The sequence below is a fragment of the Carya illinoinensis genome, chromosome 11, assembly GCF_018687715.1.
Source record: "Carya illinoinensis cultivar Pawnee chromosome 11, C.illinoinensisPawnee_v1, whole genome shotgun sequence".
Lineage (NCBI taxonomy): Eukaryota > Viridiplantae > Streptophyta > Magnoliopsida > Fagales > Juglandaceae > Carya > Carya illinoinensis.
In genome coordinates this window covers 6137454-6160307 of record NC_056762.1, presented here as the reverse complement: position 1 = coordinate 6160307, position 22854 = coordinate 6137454, and the positions used below count along the sequence as shown (strand labels likewise).

The window sequence follows — 22854 nt, the reverse complement described above, 5'->3', positions numbered from 1 at the left end:
TATATCAATCTACTATCTATGTAAATTTCTTTTAAAGCAATACCTTTTTTTATGAGTAAAAGGTCTTTTGTATGCCAATCAAATACCCCATCCAGCTTGTTCACCTAAAATCTGTTTAGGAAGTTGAAAAGATGAGTAAAAAGAATAGAATAAATTTTTTAATTTTACATAAATATTATTCATTTAAAATAGAATTATGAAAAATCATATTCAACATTACTTAAAAAAATATGAAAAAAATATAATTTTTATTTATTTTTTTATATGACATCAAATGACTGGTAAGATAAATGAAATTAGTAAAAATAGTATCTTTTTTTTCTTTTTTCTTTTTTTCCATCATCATATCATGTGTGTGATTTAGGGAATAGAGTAGAATTAAGAATTCCTTACATCTCAAATTGGCCAAATGACAAACCAAAATACAAATTGTCGTCCGAAGCTGTGAACTTGGGGTCACATTTGAAAAGAAAACTAAAATCAATGGCGTAACTTTAAATACATAATATACGGGGTCTTTTACATAAACCCCTGGCCCTAGATTGACCCTCCCAAGCTCCCAACACATCGAGAAAAAGTCAGCAAAACAGGGAAGCAGAATCCGACGGCGTCTGTACTTGAAAGTGCAAATTATCAAGTCTTCCCCCATCCACCAATGGATGAGACGAGACTGGGGCCCACTTTCGTCTGGTTCCGTGGTTCGTTTACTTCCATTTCCATCTCTGCAAACTATAGAACACAGTTTTTATGCACCAAAAACAAGCCAAGAAGCTCATATCTTCTTCACTTTCTGCCTTCATTTTCGAAAGTTACAGCGACCTTTTACCAAAAAATTTCTGAGCAGAGCTTGACCCAGATGTTATTGTAATATTTTTGTCCTGGAAAACCTTGTCCGACATTGTGATGTTCCTTATATTTTTCTAGAAGAGCGCGACTTTAACATAAAACCTCAATACTTATATATATATATATATATATGTATGTATGTATTTATGTATTGTGGACCAATCTTATCTTTGTTAGTTTGTCCTATTATTTACGTCATGGTCGCCGTTTGATGGCCTTTTTTTTGTGTCTTTTCTTGGATGCATATGCAAGTGGGTTTTCATTCATATTTGAATGTTGGTCATGTTTTCAGGCTCGTGTTCTGGTGTCGGATTGCAGTGGAAACGCTGAACCCACATGGGCGATCAATATGGGCTGAAGGCATATTAAAAATACCAAGATCTATCCAAGTTCTTTTGATGGCAAAAACAGAGGATAATCTTCTCAACCACCCCAATTTATTTAATTAGTTTGAATAAAGAATTCCTGAAAGTCAACTAGACTGTTCAACTTGTTGCCACCATCCTTTTCCCATATCTTTTCTTATTGGATCCAGTAGCTCTATCAATATTTAATTGAACGTGTATTCTTCATTTCATGGAGTTGAAAAGAAATTTGTCAGAAACAGAGGGTGTTGTAAAGGAATTCGCTCAAGCTGAATAAAGAAAGTATGAAATTTTGGAGAGAGAGAGAGGATGTAGATGGGACCACGTCCGAGAGCTAAATGAAAGACCAGGATTTGTTTATGGGCAACATGTTCAGCAGTCAGGAAGACTCACTTTCGTATATAAATCTTCATCCGTTTCAGAAAGTTAGTCCCGTACTATTGCTGCTTTAGACTCTCCCGGAGTTCATTTCAGAGAGGGATGTAATACTAAAATATCTGCTTTTCTATATCTGTCTACTAAGATGGGACGAGTACTTGCAACTACCCTCCTCTCTTGTACCTTGCTGCTGTTTTTTGTTCCTTCCTTTTCGCATCCTTTATGCATTGATTCAAGTACGTTTTGCTCTCACACTTCTTTACTTTTTTCTTGGGGGTTAAATTTCTGATTTTATATCTCAGTGTCATGTGTTTGAAGATCTATCTTCTAAACTGACTTGTCGTTTCTATTCTATTAATTTGATTCGTCTAGCGGCACCCTTCACCCTGAACAGCACTCTAAAGTTTTGTTCTTACAATGGGAGCTCGTGCTGCAACTCCGCAGAAGATTTACAATTACAGAAGCAATTCCAAGCCATGAATATCTCTGATCCTAACTGTGCTTCTGTTGTGAAATCAATACTCTGCGCGGTAAGTTTTTATATTTATAGATAAATAGTTATACAAATGTTTTGCCGACTTCCAGACTTGTTTTATATGGCCCTTTCTTGATAAAATGTGTGGCATGGCACTCTTGAAAATGTCACCCCAAACTCGTATTACAACAATTTGAAAGTTCTGATTTTTTTATTTTTTAACCCTTGTGAACGTTCGATGTTGGTCTGTTGTTCCCTTTTCATGGCCAATTTATAACTTACCATTTGGATGAAGAGAAGTTGTCATTCGTAATGAAGTGTTCTGTTGCATAATCCCTTCTTGATCAGATGTTGCTTGTGGAGAACATATTTGGTTTTCACATAAGAATTCTCAATTTAGGTTCCTTGAATGAAGCTCTCTTCAAAGTTGGAGTTAAATATTAGCGTATTTTTCAAGCAATTTTGCGAGTAAACATGTAATTGATCTTTCCGTGAACCTTCTTTTTGTTGTTATACGCATTAATTTTTCATTTATTTCGTGGTGAATATTTGTGACCGGTATTATTGCTTTGTTATCATGATTTGTAGAGATGCGATCCATTTTCGGCTGAGCTATTTACAGTCGTTTCTACGCCCCGGCCAGTTCCTGTACTTTGCAACTCCACTGTTTCAGTGAATTCATCCCAATCTAGCCAAGCAGCAACAAACTTCTGCTCCAGTGTATGGGATAAATGCCAAAATGTGTCTTTCGTGAATTCTCCCTTTGCCCCTTCACTGAAAGGTCAAGCTGGATTACCTGCGAATTCCAATGCTAGCAAACTGACCCAGTACTGGCAATCAGAAACTGATTTCTGTAATGCATTTGGTGGGGCGTCTAGTGATGGATCGGTTTGTTATGATGGGCAACCTGTTATGCTAAATAACACTGGAACTCCTAGCCCTCCACATGGCTTGTGCCTTGAGAAAATAGGGAATGGATCTTACCTCAACATGGCTGCTCATCCTGATAAGTCAAACCGTGCATTTTTCGCTAACCAGCAAGGTAAGATTTGGTTGGCAACTATTCCTAAACAAAGAGCGGGAAGCACATTGGAGCTTGATGAGTCCAATCCCTTTTTAGATCTAACTGATGAAGTATATTTTGATACTCAATTTGGGATGATGGGTATGGCATTTCACCCAAACTTTGCACAAAATGGGCGATTGTTTGCTTCCTTCAATTGTGATAAGGTTAAGTGGCCAGGATGTACTGGAAGATGTTCATGTAACTCTGACGTTGATTGTGATCCTTCAAAGCTAGAACCTGATGCTGGTGCCCAGCCATGCCAGTATCAAACTGTTATTGCAGAGTATACTGTTAATGGCACCTCATCCCAGCTTTCCTTGGTACAAATTTCTCCGTTCCAACTTTGAAGTTGTTGATTAAACTGGAATGATTTCTGATTGACACTTGATTCTTTTCCAGGCAACGAATGCCAAACCAACAGAAGTGAGAAGGATATTTACAATGGGCCTTCCATTTACGTCTCAACATGGAGGGCAGATACTATTTGGACCTGCCGATGGATATTTGTACTTCATGATGGGAGATGGTGGTGGTACAGGTGATCCTTACAATTTTGCCCAAAACAAGAAGTCAGTGCTTGGAAAGATTATGAGGCTTGACATAAATAGCATACCCAGTAAGTATCACAGCATAGAATCTTTGTGCATTTAGCTCTTTTTTTTTTTTGCCTGTTACTAAACCAATCTGCTGTCTTTTTCATAACTTCCTCCCGGATCTCAATATATACCCTTTTGTTCTGATATTGATCCCTTATCAAGGCTAAGAAATCAATGATCCCTCCAATTTGTTTGCCCCATTAGGAACCATAAGAATTATTACGAAGGACCTGTCTGCTTTCATGCTCTTATGCTGATCAATTAGAAAAAGGGGAAAATTTAGAAAGAAAATATTCACGATACGGAAACAGACTATATATGGTGGTTGAATAGATTGAACTTTTTTCCTTTTCTGTATAAAGTAGCATGCATAAGGAGCTGGTTTACTTGCACAGTTTTATTAATTTTATATATTTTTTCACTCCTCCCATTTAATATATTTCCAGGCGCTGAAGAAATTGATAAACTTGGTCGTTGGGGAAACTATTCTATTCCCCCGGATAATCCCTATAAGGAAGATAGAGAATTGCTGCCTGAAATATGGGCTTATGGATTAAGAAATCCTTGGCGCTGTAGTTTTGATTCAGAAAGGCCTTCCTACTTCATGTGTGGAGATGTTGGGCAGGTTTGAGATATTTCTCTGTCAATAGTCTTTGTGGGATGATACTGTGCTATTGTTGGTAAACTAGCAATCTTGTGTTAGATGACAACCGTTATTTAATCATTCTTGTAAGCAACACTACAAACAGTTGTGACTTTGAGGCATATCACTCAGAAATATTAAAAAATCTCTTAGAGAAATTAATTTGTTAGAAAATAGAGGAAACTGTCGGAATGAAGCAAAAGTAGTTTACTTTACCTTCCACTCCACTGGTGGATTTGATAATTTTATTCTTTGAAGGTGCCCCCTCCCCAGAACACATATAAACAAAGGCTGGGGGGAAAAAGATTCCAAGAATTTTGAGAAGAAAAGATCAGCTTCTAATGCTGAACACGATATTTTCAATTGTTTGCGTTATCAATTCTCTTGGACATTTTAGTTTAAAATTATATGTAGTAGAAATGTCAAAGTACACTTTAACCTAGGAATAGGACATTGTGGTGAATCAATTAAAAAAACTCAGTTTTACAAAGCAGCTGGTAAACTTTCTTCACAAGAAAACATGATTGGAACTGGCTGTTTGAAAAATACCTTAGAATGATTTCTGTACCAGTGGAACATATCTTGTTTGCATCAACTATATTGCTTACTGCCATGGATTAACTAGCTTAGTCTTGTTTATCAACATCTTCAAATGGCATTACAAAGATCTGAGCTACTTCTTACCTTTTTTGCATACTCTCCGTGGTGTTTGGGGTTGCTCATTAAATTTGTAATCATGATCACTAACTAGATAAAGGAAGTCCATTATGTTTCCAACAGCGTTTATTGTCTTTTAGAGTAAGAGAATTTCGCATTTCAAGGATTTCTCCATTTTTATAATGATGCTCGTGCATCTTTGTTTAATTTTTAACTTGTATGTTGAAAGGCTGTGCAGTAGGAAACAAACCCAAAAATGTGTTAAATAGTTTCTGAACAACATGTCGAACATTTTCTATCACCTGCAGGATAAATATGAAGAGGTGGATCTCATCACTAAGAATGGAAACTATGGCTGGCGTGTTTATGAGGGCCCCTACTCATACACTCCTCCTGAGTCACCTGGGGGCAATACAACTCCAAGCTCCATAAGCCCAATTTTTCCAGTAATGGGATATTCTCATTCTGATGTAAATAAAGAAGAAGGGTCTGCATCAATCACTGCTGGCTATTTTTATCGGTCTACGACTGATCCTTGCATGTATGGAAGGTAAGTAAGCTTTTCTAATCTTTATACCACAGTGGGTGAGACTTTTAGTTGTTATTTCTAGATATGACCAATCAAAGAGCCTCCTAAGAGTAATGACATTGTTGAGAAAGATACAAAATCTATGATTGTCAGCCAAGAAAAAAAACAATGAAGGTTGTTCTTGGTATTCCCACGCTGACCTTTGCAATAATCTTGATCCTTGCTAACAAGTTGCTTGATCTCAATTTTTCCAGGTACTTGTATACAGATTTGTATGCAGCTGCCCTGTGGTCTGGTACTGAGTCTCCACAAGACAGTGGGAACTTTACCTCTAGTGAAATTCCTTTCAGTTGTGCGGCCGACTCTCCTCTACCATGCAGCTTGTTGAAAGGAAGTTCTCTTCCTGCTTTGGGGTATGCTTTCTCATTTGGGGAGGACAACAACAAGGATATTTTTATCCTTACCAACAGTGGTGTTTACAGAGTCGTCAGCCCTAGTCGTTGTAATTACACTTGCTCAAAGGAAAATGCCACAACTGTTGCTAGCCCAGGTCCTTCTCCCTCTAATTCTCGTGCAAGCCAGTTGAGCGACCCATATAGCAATTTAGTGCTCCTTTTTGCTTCTTTATTGTTGCTTTTGCTGGGTTTCGTCTAATATATTGCAACGTCTCGATGTTTTGTAGAAAGAGGGAGTGCTTTGTTACAATTTCATAAGTTTGTACTATGTGACCTTTTTTTTATCTTTTTCTTTTTCTTTGCTTTGCTATGTGACTTCATTTCTCTCTTTGTACAACAAGACTGATCAAATGAAATTTAAGTTGGCCTTTAGATTTTCTGGATGTGTATATCAAGTTTTCTTGCAGAGGTAAATTCTTTATATTTCGATTGCAGAACTCCAAGTCTCAGAGAAATGGATGCAGGAAAGAAGCGGATCTTATTTTTACTAACCTCTTCAGGTATAGGAACAAAGATATCTGATTATAGTATCAACAAAATCTTAAAGCAATTGTATAAACTCTCTCTCTCTCTCTCTCTCTCTCTCTCTCTCTCTCTCTCTCTCTCTCTCTGTTTTTATAGCTATCTAATCGACATGATCTTGGAATAAGGATCAAAATCTTCGAAGCATCTTTCATTTGACAATGCTCACCATAATTTGTGTGAGTTGACTTTTAATCCGGCAATGCTTTGCTGGTCCATCTCCTGGCTCTTGTGATCCAAATCCGTGACACATGAAAATTCTTCTTCCACATCTACAACATGCACTCCAACAACTCCTTTTACATATGTATATATATGTGCGTGTGTATGAAGTACTAGTTATTGATATGTTCACGATTTTATTGTATTTAGAATAAAGATTCAGAGAATATTTCGATAACTCTATCAAACATATATAAATAGATTATAGACCTTTTTTTAAGTAAAAAAGAAGAGAGAGACTGAGAGATCCATTATTGGATGCATTACTTTTATAGATGGGACTTTCTACTTCATCATTGCTCTTTGAAATCCAGTCTCCACAGTAAGGAGAAGATTTGATTAATCCAAAAAATTAAGTACTTCTATCAAGAAAATGTTTATGAACATCATCATGATTCATGAGATTGTCAAGAGTACATGGATGAATTCCAGTTGACTTTTATTCATTTAGCAAAAGTATATTTGCGTATGAAAAATGATAATATGACTATTAAATATATCCACAAAATATGTTCACTCATATATTTTTATTTTTTATTTTTTTATTTTTTCTTAAGGTTTAAGTATGTGACTATTAATGATTTTATATATTTTTTAATTTTTTTTCTTAATGATTAAGGATATTTAAAAATAGAAAAAGAAAAAAAAAACCTCATTTATACTAGTGTGCACATTTAGTAGGCACCCTAGCATTGTCCAAAAGAAAAAGAGAGACCGAATTGATGCAAGCTGGAAACCAATCAAAATATGCAAAAGCATTACAGCACCTTGATGATCACCTTCTTCATGGATCACTCAAACTAAAACCAGTTAATTTGCTTCAAGTTAGTCAGTTCCTGCTTGTTTGAAGAACCAGTCCTGTGGAACAAGAACAAGAACATGTATTTTTAAGAAAGCCATTGGTAATTAAAGAAAGTTTTCAAAGAATGACAAGGTCTTTTGGCAGTATTCACCAAGTTTTTGTCGGCTGAAACCAGTAAGCATAACACAGGAATAAATTGACTCCCAATAAAAAGAAGCTCGGAATTTCTAGATATATATCTCTGTATGTGTGTATGTGTGTGTGTATTAGAATCATATTATATTGAATTTAACTAAGATCTTCTAAAGATGCAATAAATATTAAAGAGGAAAAAAAAATCTAAACCTTTAATTTAGAAATATATATATATATATATCTAGGATTTGAAGAACTACATATAGTTATAGATCCAACAACTAGCACAGCATTAACTATAAAAGGCAGAGGTTGATAGGGAGGGGACAGGGGGAGTTCTGTCCAAAAGAGATGACAAAGAGTGTCCCTCCCACATACATACAAATGTATGTAATCTCGGGGACACCCGGTGTCATCTCTCTTGCGACAGAGCTCCACCCTATAAACCCTCGTTTCATTTATCTAAGCTTTGCATGGCTTTAGCAGTCTCAAACACAGCTGAAAGAGAAGTGTTGTGAGTAAAACAGCATGGACTTTAGAATGAATGGCAAAGTGTTTCTGAGAGGATTACTACCACTAGTGGTAGTGTGTTGGAAAAGGAGTTTTTGGTGGCCTCATTTGCTAAGCTTAAGCTTCTATATATAGACGACATTCTTAGAGCATTAGTAGTAGTCTCAGCAAACTTTAACTAAAATTTAGTTAAAAAATTCACTTTTACAAATTTTAACTAGTCACTTTTTACAACACCAAATAATAGATTCAATAAATTTTTCACTATTCTATTAAAATATTGATTTTGAACTTTTTATTATTTTAATTCTAATTATAATTTGAATATGATTATATTAAATATTATGGTTGCATTAAAGTTTATTGTTGTATTAAAATTTATGGTGCTTGTTTGAAATCAATCTTAGTAAACATATAAGCTAAAAATTTATGTGCAAAGTAGGTTGAGATACAGTGAGTTATATGTCGCTGAAAAAATTGAAAATAATATCATCAATGTGTAGTCCAGTGGATTATAAAAACAAGCATCAGTTCATTAATATGAACCTCATTGAAGTGCTTTAAAGTTCAAAGTGAGGGAGAGGAAAGACAGAGAATATTGAGTTTTTCTTCAGCTAGTTCTTCTTGTGTAGGAGAGAAGGAGGCAGCGGGAAGGGAATATTTTAATCCAAAAATAATATTTGGCCAGTCTATTCCACTCAATAAATTTGGCCAGCCACATAGTTAATGGTTAAATTTACTGTTCATTTGTTGAGCCTATTGTTGTATTTTATTTTACATTTTAGCTATTCTTTAACTAAAATTCAACTTTGTTGAGCCTACTACTAGTGCTCTTAAAGAGAATCAGCATCTAATTAAACAACTGAAAAATGGAATAGTACTGAAAAGGGAATGAAACAAAAGTCTCCCATTTGATATGCTTTAGCAATAAGGTCATTCATTTCTCATTCATTTCTGCTTGCTTATTTTCACTCCTGCTAACATCCTTTGTGGATTTGTAATCCACGCGGAAAGATGATCTAGCTAATGAAGGTGATTAAGAATGGTGGAAAATATTAAGAAAATATCACATAGGAAACTCACAAATCAGGAACAAACAACGAGTTGACTTGCTGGTTCAGTTGATCAAATTCAATATAGAACCCATTTTGGAACATTCTTTCCACCTTGATTTTAAAGATTTTTTTATTTCTTTTTCATTCATTCTCTCACTGCATATAGTCTTTTTTAATAATATCTTAGGTAGCAGTTATTCAAAGGATAAATAAGTAGGATCTCTAGTGTCTCTTAAATATATCTTTCCCTTTTGCTTCTTACACGGCATTGAAGTCTCTAGAACTATGTTAATTATCAAATCAGAAATGCTTTAAATGTTGCTGTAGAAATTAAGTCACTCTTGCTTTTAACAATGTCGATAACAGTACTTCTTCATGGCCAGATTAGTGCCACGGTACCTAAGAATTAGCTCGAATAAAGAAAGGGAAGGGTCTAGTTTTGAGTTTTCTCACACAGCACTAATATGAACAGTACTCCCACTCCAAATTAAACTGAACATGACCTGGTTCAACGCATCTGTTGGAAAATGATCAAGTTTATGACCCGGAGTGTAACCTGGATGAATTTAGATTTTTAAAAATAGAAAATTTGGCTTTCGGGCTGTACTGGTTTTTTTTTTTAAATTACAAAAGCTTATATCCTATTAATTTTGTCCAGGAAAAAATAGCGTTGAAAAGCATTATTTTTAACTTGAAAGCCTATATTTTATTAAAAAAATTTCAAGAAAAAAATGTGGAAAAGCACAATTTTGGGAACTCATGTTGAAAAGCATAATACTAATGCATTGATTGTTGTCCATAATAATAAAAATATATAAAAATGGAAAACTGAATTTATGTAAAAAATAGCTAAAGCTATAACCCTATTAACAACTAATTAACTTTTTAACTAAATGTATGTAAAAAAAAAAAAGATCCAATATTCATCATGTAAAATACTTGCGACATATACTATGCAATCCACTACATATTACATTATTTGAACTAATTTGCTAAAAATATTATTCCAAAGTACATATATTGCTTTAATCAAACTCTAATACACAACAATAAACTACCATTCACTGGATACTAATTACTTCATTATTGCATAAACCACTAAGCGTGGCATTTAATTAGTTTTAAAATTCTCAAATTTTTCCTATGCTATTTTCCAAACTCTCAATCTGAAACTAATAGATTTGTCTCGAACACTTGTCAAGGCATAGATGAGCTGAAACTGAAGTTTTTTTATATTAATCTTGAACTTGAATCGTTGAAAATAGAAGCAACTGAGGAAATCAGAAAGAACAAGGAGTATGTGAAGAACATGTCTAAATATTGGTCACAACCAAAACAACAGCTCCTTTAAGTATCAAACTAAACTATCCTTAATTTTGGGGGGAGTTCAGTCTGGTCCGGTCCTGAGGAGTTTTGTGAACTAGACCGGAATTATTCAGTCTAAGGTTTTCCCACTCTGGATTGGACCGAATAGCCATAAAGAATATACCGGTCCAGTCCGGTCGGTCTGTTTAGTCTAATCTTGTTCCAGATGGGCCAATGACCCAATCTTTATATCCCATATTTTTCGGCCTAACAATGAAAGCATACTAACAGTTTATCCAATTTTAAGCCAAACATACCAAAAAAGAACTGGAAAGAAAAATAAAAATAATCATAAAAGAAAAATTGTCTATATACAATAAATTTGAATGAAAGATTTTACTACTAAAAATAAAAAATTTCTATATCCATCCAAACAATTTAAATAAGGTTATCAATCATAGTATTTAATACTATTAGTCTATTAGTATACAGTAATAATTATTAACTTATTTACTATAACTAATAAATTAATAATACACTAGTACTAATACTATAACTATATTAATTAATAACTATACTAGTAGTATTACTAAAATACTATATGTTAGTGATAAATTGATAATACTATATTAAATAATAGTAATACTTTTATTCCTAATAATCTATATAATTATAGTGATTTAATTCTAACATATTAAGTTAACTATACTAATACTATTATAGATTTATACATATATTATACTATAACTCTAATAATATGTTAATATATTAATATATACTAGTTCTATATATTATAGTTATACATTAAAGAATATAATAATACATTGATACTAAATACATATAGTTATAAACTTATAGTGATTTAGTTATTATGATTAGTATTATTATATAATAGTATTAGTATTTGACTATTAATATAGCTATATATTAGTAATATTAGTTATGGTAAATCAGTGATTTAGTATAACTATATTCTACATTACTATATTAGAGACTAGAGTATTAGTATTTAGTATTAGTATAAATATTAGTATTCGTTATAGCTATATAGCCTATATTAGAATTTAGACTATATAATAGACTAATAGTATTAGTACAACTATATAAGTATATTGTATAGCTATATATTAGCTTGTATTAATTATAATGATTAGTATAATTATATAATAGTATTAATAGTAGACTATTAGTATAACTATATATTAGTATTACTTATAGTGATTTAGTATAACTATATTAGTATAAGTATAACGATAGTTTATATCAGACTACTAGTATTATTATTTTTAATACTATATTAGACTATTAGTATTAGTATAAATATTAGTATTAGTATATAATTATATAAAAATTATATAATTAATTTATATAAATAATATATATAAATAATAAAATATATATTTTTTATTTTTCTTTCGGTCTGGTCCTATTTAGTCTAGGGTGAAAAACTCTTGGACTGGGACCAGACCTAATGAGTTATGTCCTATAGAAATTGGATTGGATCCAATTCGATCCAGTCCGGTCAGGTCCAAAATTGACCGATTCGATCGATTTCTCCGGTCTGGACTAGTTGAAAATGAAGTTTTAAAAGGTTTCTAAAATTTACTTTGTGAAGCAAGTTTCAGCTTCCTTTCACCTGAATTATGAGATCACTAGAGGCTTAAGAGGAAACTGAGATTAATAGAGAGGTGAGTTCAGTGGTAAGAGTCTCCAAATAAGGACAACTGTTCAGGAAGAATCTGAAACCAAAAGGCATAAATGTAGGGGTGCTACCCGCATCATGCGGAGCGGGTGCACCCCTTCCCCGCACCCCGCCCCCGCATGATGCGGGGGATGAAATTTCATCCCGCACCCCGCCCCCGTGAGGCGGGGGCGGGGCCCCCCGCTCCGGTACCGGGGGGGCGGGGCGAACACCCCATCCGCCCGCCCCCTGCCCACTTCAAAAATCTCATATTTCAATGGGCTTAAAAAAATTTTTTGTATCTAAAAATATTATTTTTAGACCCAAATTATTATATAATTAAATCTTAAATTAAAATTTATATATATAATAATAATTTAAAAACTAATAACATAAAAATTATGTTACTAATTTTTAAATTTGTTAAACTTGTTCACAAGAATCACAAGAGAGTGAGGCTTGTTCATCACAAGCTTGCATATGCCATGGGCACCCTAGGCCTCATTTATATAGAACTCTAAGGCCATACAAGAGTCTTACTTGAGCAATGTGGGACTTATTGTGAACAAGTTTAACAAATTGTAATATTATATATATATACAATTTGTAAAATAAAAATATATATTTATAAATATAAAATATATATATTTATAAATATAAATATAAAATGCGAGGCGGGGGAAAAGCGGGGTGGGATTGAGCCTTGCCCGCCCCCTGCCCCCGCTTAGTGTTTTTCATGCGGGGCGGGGGACCCCGCCCCGGCATGTGCGGTGCGGGGTACCCCGTCCGCCCATGCGGAGGCGGGGTGGACGGGGGCGGGGTGGGCCCACCCCGACATAAATGTATTGGATTTTTGTCATACCTCAAATCTTGAAGGATCACAGCTTCTCTGAAGGTGAAATATATAATGCTCACAGAAAGAAAAATATTAATAACATAAAGAAAGAAAACTGCAAACAAGAAAGATAATATTTAACCAAAAAGAATCCATAGGAACAAAAGCTAAATAAGGAGAGGATGGGATGAAGTTCTATTGATAAATAAGGAGTCATGCTTCCAATATGGAAAGTGATGTTTGATTCTGGTGCATCATCAATGAACAACCAAACTGAAAAATAAGGACAATAGCCAACAAACAAAACAAATAACTAAGTGGCACAATGAAATTCTCAAATAGAAAGTTAAATGAGACCAGGAAATCACAAATGTGCCTAAAAATCATGCAGATGAAGCTTTTGAAGCAATGACCTTGCTGTTTGAGGTAGACCTTCGAAGAAGTGCTTTGTGTAATTGGGTTGGATACTCAAGGCTTGGTTGAAGATGAAGCTGGATGATCTTCTAAAAATATATTAAAAATTGAGTTAAATATATAATAAACTAAAAAAAAGATTTTAAATTTCATGTATATTCAAATTTACTCGAGGAAGTAGTAGAAGTAGAAATAGAAGTAGTGTTTGGCCTTCCTTGAGCCACATTTGAACTTTCCCCATTAGCCATACGAAATGTGTTATGCTGCTCAATCAAGCGGCTTAACAAGAGTTTAACATTATCTTTTATCCTATCTGCCAACTGATCCCATTTGCACTTTTTCAACCAAAACCTCATTGACACCATTTTGCATCGTGGATCAAGTACAAGAACAACATATATCATGACTCGTGCACATGTCATTTTATGTATCTTCGATTGTACAGAGTTCCTGAAAATATACATTATCCATCAATACAAAGAATTAGAAATGTTCAACACAATATCATAAAAAAATTTCAACAACTCTACAAAAATCTCTACTTTTTTCCAATCTTCACTAGTGGGATTCACATAGAGCTGGCTCAATAGTAAGGCCATTGAGGCCATTGCTTAAGGTCACTCACCCTATGTAAGGTCCCTATAATTAAAAATAAGCGTTTTCTTTTTGAAAAAAAAAACCATTTCATTAAATAAAACTTTAAATAAATTTTATATTTTTCAAAATGTGCAAGGCCCTATAATATTAAATTTAATATTTAATACAATGAATTATTTGTATTTTAAATAATTTTTTAAAATCTTGCTAAATTGAAGTACAAAATTTGCATTGATACCTCAAATTAAGTTGTTGTATTAAATATAAATTCAAAAAAATTTTATTTAAAGATTTTAAATAAAATCTCATTTCATTGAAAATTTTGAAAATATTCCATATAATAATTTATATTTTATTGTACTATAATTATGAATAACTAATTTAAATTTTGCTTTAGACCTCAATTTGTATTAAGCCGCCTATGGGTTCACAAATTCATTATCCACATACATATAATAGTATTCAAATGATTGTTTCTGTTTTTTAGCGGTACTCAACATCAAACATGTGAAGTTCTATCTAGTAGGAACATCCAAGCAAATCATCCTCCCACTAATCTTTTCATTTGCCTCACAAGCCTTGAACTTGAAAAATGTTGACAGTGAAAATTTCACATATCTGACAACATCTCTAATCCTTGTTACAAACTCTTAAACATCTCTCAAACCATCTATAATCAAATTCAATATATGGGGTAGCACACCCTTTATTCTCCTCCCCGTGTAATCAGTAGCAACATCATTAGAGGAGACGTTATTAATAGTGATTATCAAAATCTTATTAATCCCCAATCATGCAATCCCAAGTCCAATACATTCCCTATAGTGCCACCCTTATGGTTGAAAACTTGACAAAACTTGATTTTTTTTTTTTTGGAATCTCTAATTGCAATTAATAAAATGTGTGCTCATGCACATATAGTTTATATTTTGCGCTGACGTCCACGTATCAGTGGTCAGACAAATTCTTTGACCATCCCATAATTTTTTGAGCTGTATCTTCTCTTCATTAATATACAACTTAATACAATTCATTATTTAAAGTGGTTCAAAATGGCAAAGTAAATAGAGACTATAAATCAGTCACAAATTTAATAAATTCTGTGTTCTCCACTAGCATAAAAGGTAATTCACACCTAATAAAAAACCTAGCAGTTAACACCCTAAGTTTTTTTTTGCATCATATGTAATTAGACCTTGTAGACTACCGACTCTTCCCTTCACATCTATTTTAGCACTCAACGCTTGACTTTTTCCATTTTCTTTAATTCTAAGAGGAGAGGTTTCACATGCATTTTGGAGGTAGTGTATCATGGATGACATGTCATTTTTGTATTGACAATTGACTAGTTTAGCACAATAATTATACTGAGCTTTCGGGCTATCACGGTCAATCAGTTCTACTAGAGTAAAATGTTCCTATACCACTTATTGGTTGTTAGGTGTTTTTGGATTTCTTGAATAAAGGTGGGATGAAACGGATAGGGTGTTGTGTATATGTGGATGAATGAATTGAAAGACTTAGATGCTCATCTACATCCACTGGAATAGAAGAGGAGTCACCACCAACCCCCTGAGTTGTATCAACATAACAACTCATATAATCTTCTTCCATCGATTATTGAGTATAAATACCACCAAACACAGTATAATAAATAATCAAATATAACAAAATAAATAATCAAACACCAACAACATAGATAATCAAATATTGATCTAATAGGCAAAGTGGGTTGACCACCACCATATATTATGGGAAATAATAATTTAAAAAAAAAAAGAACATGCAAGTTTTAGGATAAAGAAAGAAGTTTTAAGATAAAGTGGGCTGACTTAAAAATAGAAAGACAGCAGTTTGAAAATTTATAAAAATTATGTAAAAATAGGCAATTGGAAACTGAATATTCCTACCGTCAGAATTTTTTTATTTGTATTTTAATTAAGATCTGTATGGTAGATTTGAAAACCTGATTAAATAAGATTTTTGTAAGATGTGTTTTGGAATTTGTTGGAAGTTAATTTAGGTTTTGTACGAAAAACTCAGCAAATACTTGGATGGAAGTTTTTGTATTTTAATTAAAAAGTGCACGATGCTGTGTAGTTCAAGCAAGGTGGTCTCTTTAAGTTCACTAGACTCTTACTTAATAATGCTGCAGTTGTGTTTTTATTTTTATTTTTCGGTATAATTAGCATATTAATTTACTCAGTTTCCAATTAAACATTTAATGGTAAAGTTGCATGCAACTTAAAAGGTCATAAAGTTGTTTATAAAATATTAATAAGCAATTCCACATAATTATTAATGTTAATAATGGAAAATACAGATCCTCCATTATAATTAGTTTGGTCAATTCCAGAACCTGCCCAATATATCATTCATAATTATAATTATTAAGATTTTCTATACAAATTTTAAGGCCTAGAGTGAAAGATGGAAGTTCAACATATGAGATGAAGGAAAATGCTAGTGGAGCCCCTCAATGTTACCGTTCATGTATTTTAATTTTTTTACTTAATAATTAAATAAGTGGTTATTAGTAAAATTATATATATATTTTTAATGATTAAAAATGTTAAAAAAATACTTATAAAAAAATTAATCCCTATATTTATACTAACAGTACTACGCCAAGCGACAAGTGCTGGACGGTCCACTAGTACCATCCGTGAGATGAATACTGATGTTGTTGTTGCTTGATTTTTTTTTTTTTTTTTTTAAGTCTTGTAGACATCATCAAATACTTAATGAAGGTTGTAGGATATATATTCAGCTTTTGATGCTATATTTCATACTAAAAATATAAAGAATCTTAATTTAATTATCAAATCTAAGGTTAAGGTTAGATCTCAGGTTCAAGATAAGACAGATTAATGACCCTCAGCCATGCTATCACATCAGGAAATATATATATTTTAATATAAGATAGATTTTAATTGGGTAAATTTTAAAAAAATACTAATATTTTGTCTGAATTTTTTTATTTTTTATTTTGACTGTTCATGTATTTAAATTTTATTTTTAATTTTTTATTTAATAATTAAAGAAATAATTTTTAATGTATAGATATATATTTTTTTAAAAAAAATATTTAAATATGTTAAAAAATTATGAAATAAATAAATAAAATAAAAAATTAAATTGTGCTAGGCTCGATTTTCTTTAATTTCTTACCAAGAGAATGGTAAGATATTAAGTATTTGTACCTAATGGTGGGTCCAGATCCTTGTGATTTGTACAACTTAATATGATATTAGCAATCATAATGCAACATTAATATCTCCTAAGTCCTAATATTAAGATGTAAAGTAACTGAAATCTTGTTATGTGACAGTTAATTGTCATAATAATCTCACACTAATATGGGGTTGTGGAAGCTGGCCTGGTGACAGGAAAGTCGCAGCACGTCTTTTGTCAATGACACACATGAAGAAGTTTTGGTGCACGTCTCATTTTCAATTGGCTTGCTACTAGTTTATTTTGAACACCCATATTTCACCACATTTAATAATGAATAATATTACATACAGTCACTTTGATATATTTTTTATAGATTTCACTGATGTGATTAGCTACATCATTTTTTTTAATACATAATCAATCACATCAATAAAATGTGTAAAAGAATACGTAAAAATAACTATATATAAAATTTTTATTTAATAACCAACTAGGCTTTGGAAAGGGGGACCAACAAGAATATAGTATACATATTAATAAAGTAGTAGAAAGTAATTATCAAAAGCAAATGAGAAATTTGTCAATGGCTTTTTGGCCTAATGGCACCACCGAAAGTTTTGCCTTATGTAGATGAAATAAGATAAAAGTTAAAAATTGAATAAAATATTGTTAGATTATATATTTTTAATATTATTTTTATTTTGATATTTGAAAAAATTGAATTGTTTATTTTATTTTATGTAGAAATTTTAAAAAGTTGTAATGATGAGATGAGGTAAATTAAGAAATTTTGTGAAAACAAATGAGACCGATCCTCAAACACAATATTTTCTCATAACCCATTTCAAGTTGGCTCACTCGGTCAAGAAATTTGTGAATAAAACAAATCCAAATCGAAATAAAATGTAGAGAACAAACTTTGGATTCTAGATGTTGACAATGGAGTGAAAAAGTGATAAAGACGACAACAACGTGGAAATAGAGCTTCAATTAGTAGAGGAAAAATTAGGAGGCTAGGGTTTCGGTGAGTGAGAGAGAGAGAGAGAGAGAGAGAGAGAGAGAGAGAGAGAGAAGTCGACGTTGGAGTGAAAGTGATGAGACAATGGTCAATAATGAATAAGAGCTTCGATCGGCACTCGGCAAACAAAGGAAGGCTAGGGTTTCAATAACATCCCATTCCTAGGGTTAGGAATGTCACGTATATACATAATTAAAACCAGACAAAAGACTTGCATAATTTAATAAAAACATTGTTCATCCCAATAGAAAACTTTAAGTTAAACCATTGTTTAAAACATAATCATATCCAAGTTTCCAAATCAACTAAACGAAAAAGAAATCATGAATATAGTCTAAAGTTCATCAGTCCACTCCTTCTAAACTTGGCCCGCCTGTTCGTAGTCCTCATTCTCCTCACATGGGTGGTAAAAAATAAAAATAAAACCAAAATGAGTCAAAGGTTCAATAAGAACTCATCACAATTAAACATAATAAATAAGGCTTTCGTAAAATTTTCTTGCTAAAAGAATAAAATTCATGTTTGACACACAATGCACAAAAGAATAAAACTAAAGAAATAGAACACTTCAGTAGAGAAAAAAATATTGTGTGACAGTGAGGAAATAAAGATCATCTAGAGAGAAAGCAGATGCAATGGGGCTAGTGGCCTGCGTAAAATTGACAGCGAAGGAAGTTTTTTGTGCAATAGGGTAGCATTGTTAAGCTGAGAAAAATAGAGGAGTATAAGAGGAAAGGAGATTGGCATGACTTACACAGGGAAAAGGAACATTGTGCAAAAAGAGAGAATCTGGTGAAGCTCTACAGCGGCACAGCTGGTGATGGAGAGATAGAAGGAGTTAGTCTCGATAGTGCTTATCGAGAATCAAAAGAACTGAGAGAGAGAAGGGCTTACCTAGAGAAAATTTGCTTGGTGCTATAAGATGGAAATAGAGAATCAAGGAGATGGGTATTTGCTGCTATGCTGAAATCACTGAGAATGTGGAATATAAATTGAAGGATTCGGCTATTTCATTGTAACATTTCAAAATCAAAGAGATTATTTAAGGAATTGAAACAATAAAAAAGTGGCTGAAAATCTAATGTTTTTAAGGAAAAAAATTAAGAATTTAAATTAGTTCTAATAATGGTACTAATAATAATAAAATTTAAAATAATTTAAAATCTTTATTTTAAAATCGTGATTGTTAGTTTCGGGCTAAGAGAGAGATTTTGAGACTGGGGTCTATTTTAAAAAAAAAAATTCAGGTTCTAGGATTTAAACTTGATATTCAGATTAGATGTACCTAAAATTTTCTATGCGGGTACCGCCCAGTTATTCAGATTCTTGATCAGTCTGAATTTTTTCCCGACACATATGAACATGTCTAGTTCTAGACTGTTTGGATTCGAAAAACTTCTCAACTCATCTCATCTTATCTTATTATTATAATTTTTTCAAATTTTAATATAAAATATAATAAATAATTCAAATTTTTTCAAATCCTAATTCAATCTTTTCAAATTCGAAAATAATAATAATAATATTTTATTTAACTTATTTAAAACTATCTCATTTCACTCCTAAATCCAAACCGGTATTAGAGCCAAAGAATTATAGATTCAAATTACAAAGCCTTATCATGCATCTAGGACTAGGAGAGATTGTTGGGTCATGATCATGCAATAAAAGAACCTTTTTAATTATGGATAACTGAAAGCATTGCCATCACAAAGATATTCTCATGAAACTGACGACATCTCCTCCCACAACAGGCTTTGCAAATTAATCAAAACTTGCATTTTCTGCTACATACAATTTGTACTGTATAAAAAACGTAGGAGTTCCTTGAAATTACTTCAACTCAAGCATGCACAGTGAGCAGGAGGAGGCAGCCGGTCCATTTTCATGAGCGAAGTAGAAAGTAACCATGATTCTCAATTTTATAAACACACAATGATTTCTTTTAACTAATGCTTTGTTTTGGTGATCTAATTTATAATATCATGTCACGGGTCGTAGCCCTTATATGTACTTTGTCTTCTGCAGGTTGAAAAAAAGGTCAAAAACATCAATCATATATGCAGAACTAGTTATTTTTCAACCTGTATTTGTTTTCAAGACATCATCATCCGTCTGCTAAAGTCGTGTGTGGTTCTAGAAACATGATTCTTGACGTGTCGGAAATAGTCAACTCGTCATTAGTATATAAATCGAAAAAAATAAGAAAACTAAAAGGAACACAAGTCAACTAGGCACTTCTTTTGCTGACGACACATACAATACGTCATGAATTCACGTAAGAAATATTAGAGGTCTGCTTTCTTTGGTTTAAATTAATATTTTTTAATACGAAATTGCATAGAAGTTTCGGTCAGAACTTGCTTGCACGATCATTTTATGACATATATATTAGCCACATTTTTGGCATTTGGAGCAAGTTTATTTGTAGCTAGCTTCATTTAGGCCTTGTTTAATTACGTAATTCAGTTAAGATGAGATATCTTAAATAATAGTAAAATTTTTTAGTTAAAATGAAATGAAATAATTTGTAAAAAAATATGTGTTTGGATAATACGATAAGATCTGTGATATTTTGTAAAAAAGAGTGTTTAAATAGTGGGATGAGAGATTTTAACTTTTTAAATATTTAATAAAGTGATAGGTCCCACTAATTATTGAGAAATATTTTTAATTATTTGGTAGAAAATATTATGAATATATTAAAAATAAGTAATATCTATTATTAATTTAAAAATTCATAAATATTTTTATTTTCTCAAAATATATTTTTTATAGTTGGCCGTAATTATTTCAATATTTCCAAATATGAACACATTTCTTTGTTAAAATGAAATTATTCTAATTATGACCTATTTATTATATTATATTTTATGAAATTCAAAATATGTTTTTCTAATTATATATTACAATAAAATAAAAAATTCTAATCTTTATATATATATATATATAAAGTTGGTATCATACGGAGATTTTTGTTTTAACAGGTTTTTATTGTTTTTCCGTTAAAGTTAACGACATTCGTTGTATCAATCATGATAAAGTTAACGTTTGTTGCTTTATTTCAGCCACTAGCTTTTATGTTGGTAGGCGTGCATGAATCATTACTCACTCAATAACTACTGTACCATCCCAAGGCTAAGTAGTAGTGCCATGTACTCTTCTATCTATCAGGTCTTATTGTCTTTTTTGTGTCAATGTTGGAATATCAAGTCTCTACTCTCTCTCTCTCTCTATTCCAAGTAAGTGTCATGTAATCTTGTATATATAGGTTTTATTTGTCTTTTCTGTATCAGTGTTGGAATATCAAAAGTCTCTTTATTCTCTCTCTATTTTTTTTTTCTTCTCATTAATTACATAGTGCAAAAGTATCTCCATTCTCTCATCTTTCTAGCTCTCTCATTTCTCTCATCTCTCTGTTTCTTTCTTTCTCCATTAGCCTATTATCTAGATATGAAGTCTGCTTCAGATCTGTCCCAAAGAACACCGGATAATAATTCTTCAAGAGGCAAGAACTGGTCTTCTTTGCTGCAGTCTGAGTATAAATTTTAGATTTTAGATTTTTTATTTACTTGTGATAGATCAAGAATCTTCTCTCAATATCTAGATTTTTTTTTTTAATTATTTCAAGAGTAGTTACGAATCTTCAAAGTGAGAATGATGATCTGGGCGGTCAAAACAAAGAGAGTTACGAGTGAAAAAGAGGGAATATCAAGAGACAAACCGAGTAAGAAAATTGAGGAGCTCGGTTGTGGGCTTACTGAGAGGATGCCGAAATGCAATGTTGGATATCAACTGCGACGATAGTGGTGTCTGGGCAACTTTGGCTCACGGAATGAGTATTTGCTCTGCTTTGGTTACTAAACATAGGAGTCTTTAGTTGCTGCGAGATGGAGTCCAAGGTGTGGAAGTAGTCTCGGTGGAAGGGGCAGTGAATGGAGACGGGTAGTTGGGCTGTCTGTGGAGGGTGATCTGTAAATAGAGAGAGAGAGAGAGAGAGAGAGAGAGAGAGAGAGAGAGAGAGAGAGAGAGAGAGAGAGAGAGAGAGAGAGAGAGAGAGAGAGAGTTGACGACAAATCGCTCACTGAGAGGGGAGTTGAAAAATAGCATTGAGATGGAGCGGAAAAGCTCACGGTGTTGGTGGGTTATTGGAAGATGGCTGGGTGATTCACAGTCTGCTTGTCATGTGGTGGAAGCTTGGTGATGCATGGTTGAGTTTCTGAGAGATTGGGCTGTGGTTTTTTGGTGGCTAAGATGTCGTTAGATACTCTGTTTTGGTGAGCAAAAGTAGAGGTCAACAAGTTCATTTCATTATGGAGGTGGTTGGTTTGGTTTTGGGAAGAGTTTATGAAATTGTAGAGTATGGAGATGGAGGCTTGAGCTGTGTAGAGTAGTACGTTCGTGAAGAAGAAACATGCAGGAGATGAAGACTGTCAGGGAAGCGTCAAAGAACGTAAACCAATCATGCCTAAATTAGGGATGCAAACAAGGCATAAAATAGGGTTTGAAAGATAGAACAGTTCGGTGTGATAAAAACAAAGAAGATAAAAAAGACAAGGAAAGAAGAAAAA

The 22854-nt window shown here is 32.7% G+C and overlaps 1 protein-coding gene across 4 annotated transcripts; it reads left to right on the top strand.

Moving 5' to 3' along the window:
* Window positions 1-555: 555 nt before the first annotated feature.
* LOC122282712 (HIPL1 protein-like) lies at window positions 556-6803 on the top strand. Of its 4 annotated transcripts, XM_043094705.1 has the most exons (9): window positions 556-698; window positions 1139-1825; window positions 1962-2119; window positions 2653-3450; window positions 3530-3746; window positions 4173-4351; window positions 5335-5576; window positions 5810-6105; window positions 6446-6803. In XM_043094705.1, the coding sequence occupies exons 2-9, from the start codon at window positions 1735-1737 to the stop codon at window positions 6499-6501; spliced, it is 2037 nt and encodes a 678-aa protein (XP_042950639.1). In that variant the 5' UTR covers window positions 556-698; window positions 1139-1734; the 3' UTR covers window positions 6502-6803. The 4 variants fall into 4 exon arrangements, with proteins under 4 accessions (XP_042950639.1, XP_042950640.1, XP_042950637.1 ...); XM_043094706.1 differs by lacking the exon at window positions 6446-6803 and having other exon boundaries at window positions 557-698; window positions 2008-2119; window positions 5810-6389; XM_043094703.1 differs by lacking the exon at window positions 6446-6803 and having other exon boundaries at window positions 557-698; window positions 5810-6389.
* The last annotated feature ends 16051 nt before the right edge of the window (window positions 6804-22854 follow it).

Bases quoted from the DNA above. Each gene is read 5' to 3' on its own strand.
- LOC122282712 (XM_043094703.1), top strand. From the start codon at position 1,735: ATGGGACGAGTACTTGCAACTACCCTCCTCTCTTGTACCTTGCTGCTG. The intron at 3,451-3,529 runs GTACAAATTTCT...ATTCTTTTCCAG, and splicing joins CCTCATCCCAGCTTTCCTTG to GCAACGAATGCCAAACCAAC. The intron at 5,577-5,809 runs GTAAGTAAGCTT...CAATTTTTCCAG, and splicing joins GATCCTTGCATGTATGGAAG to GTACTTGTATACAGATTTGT.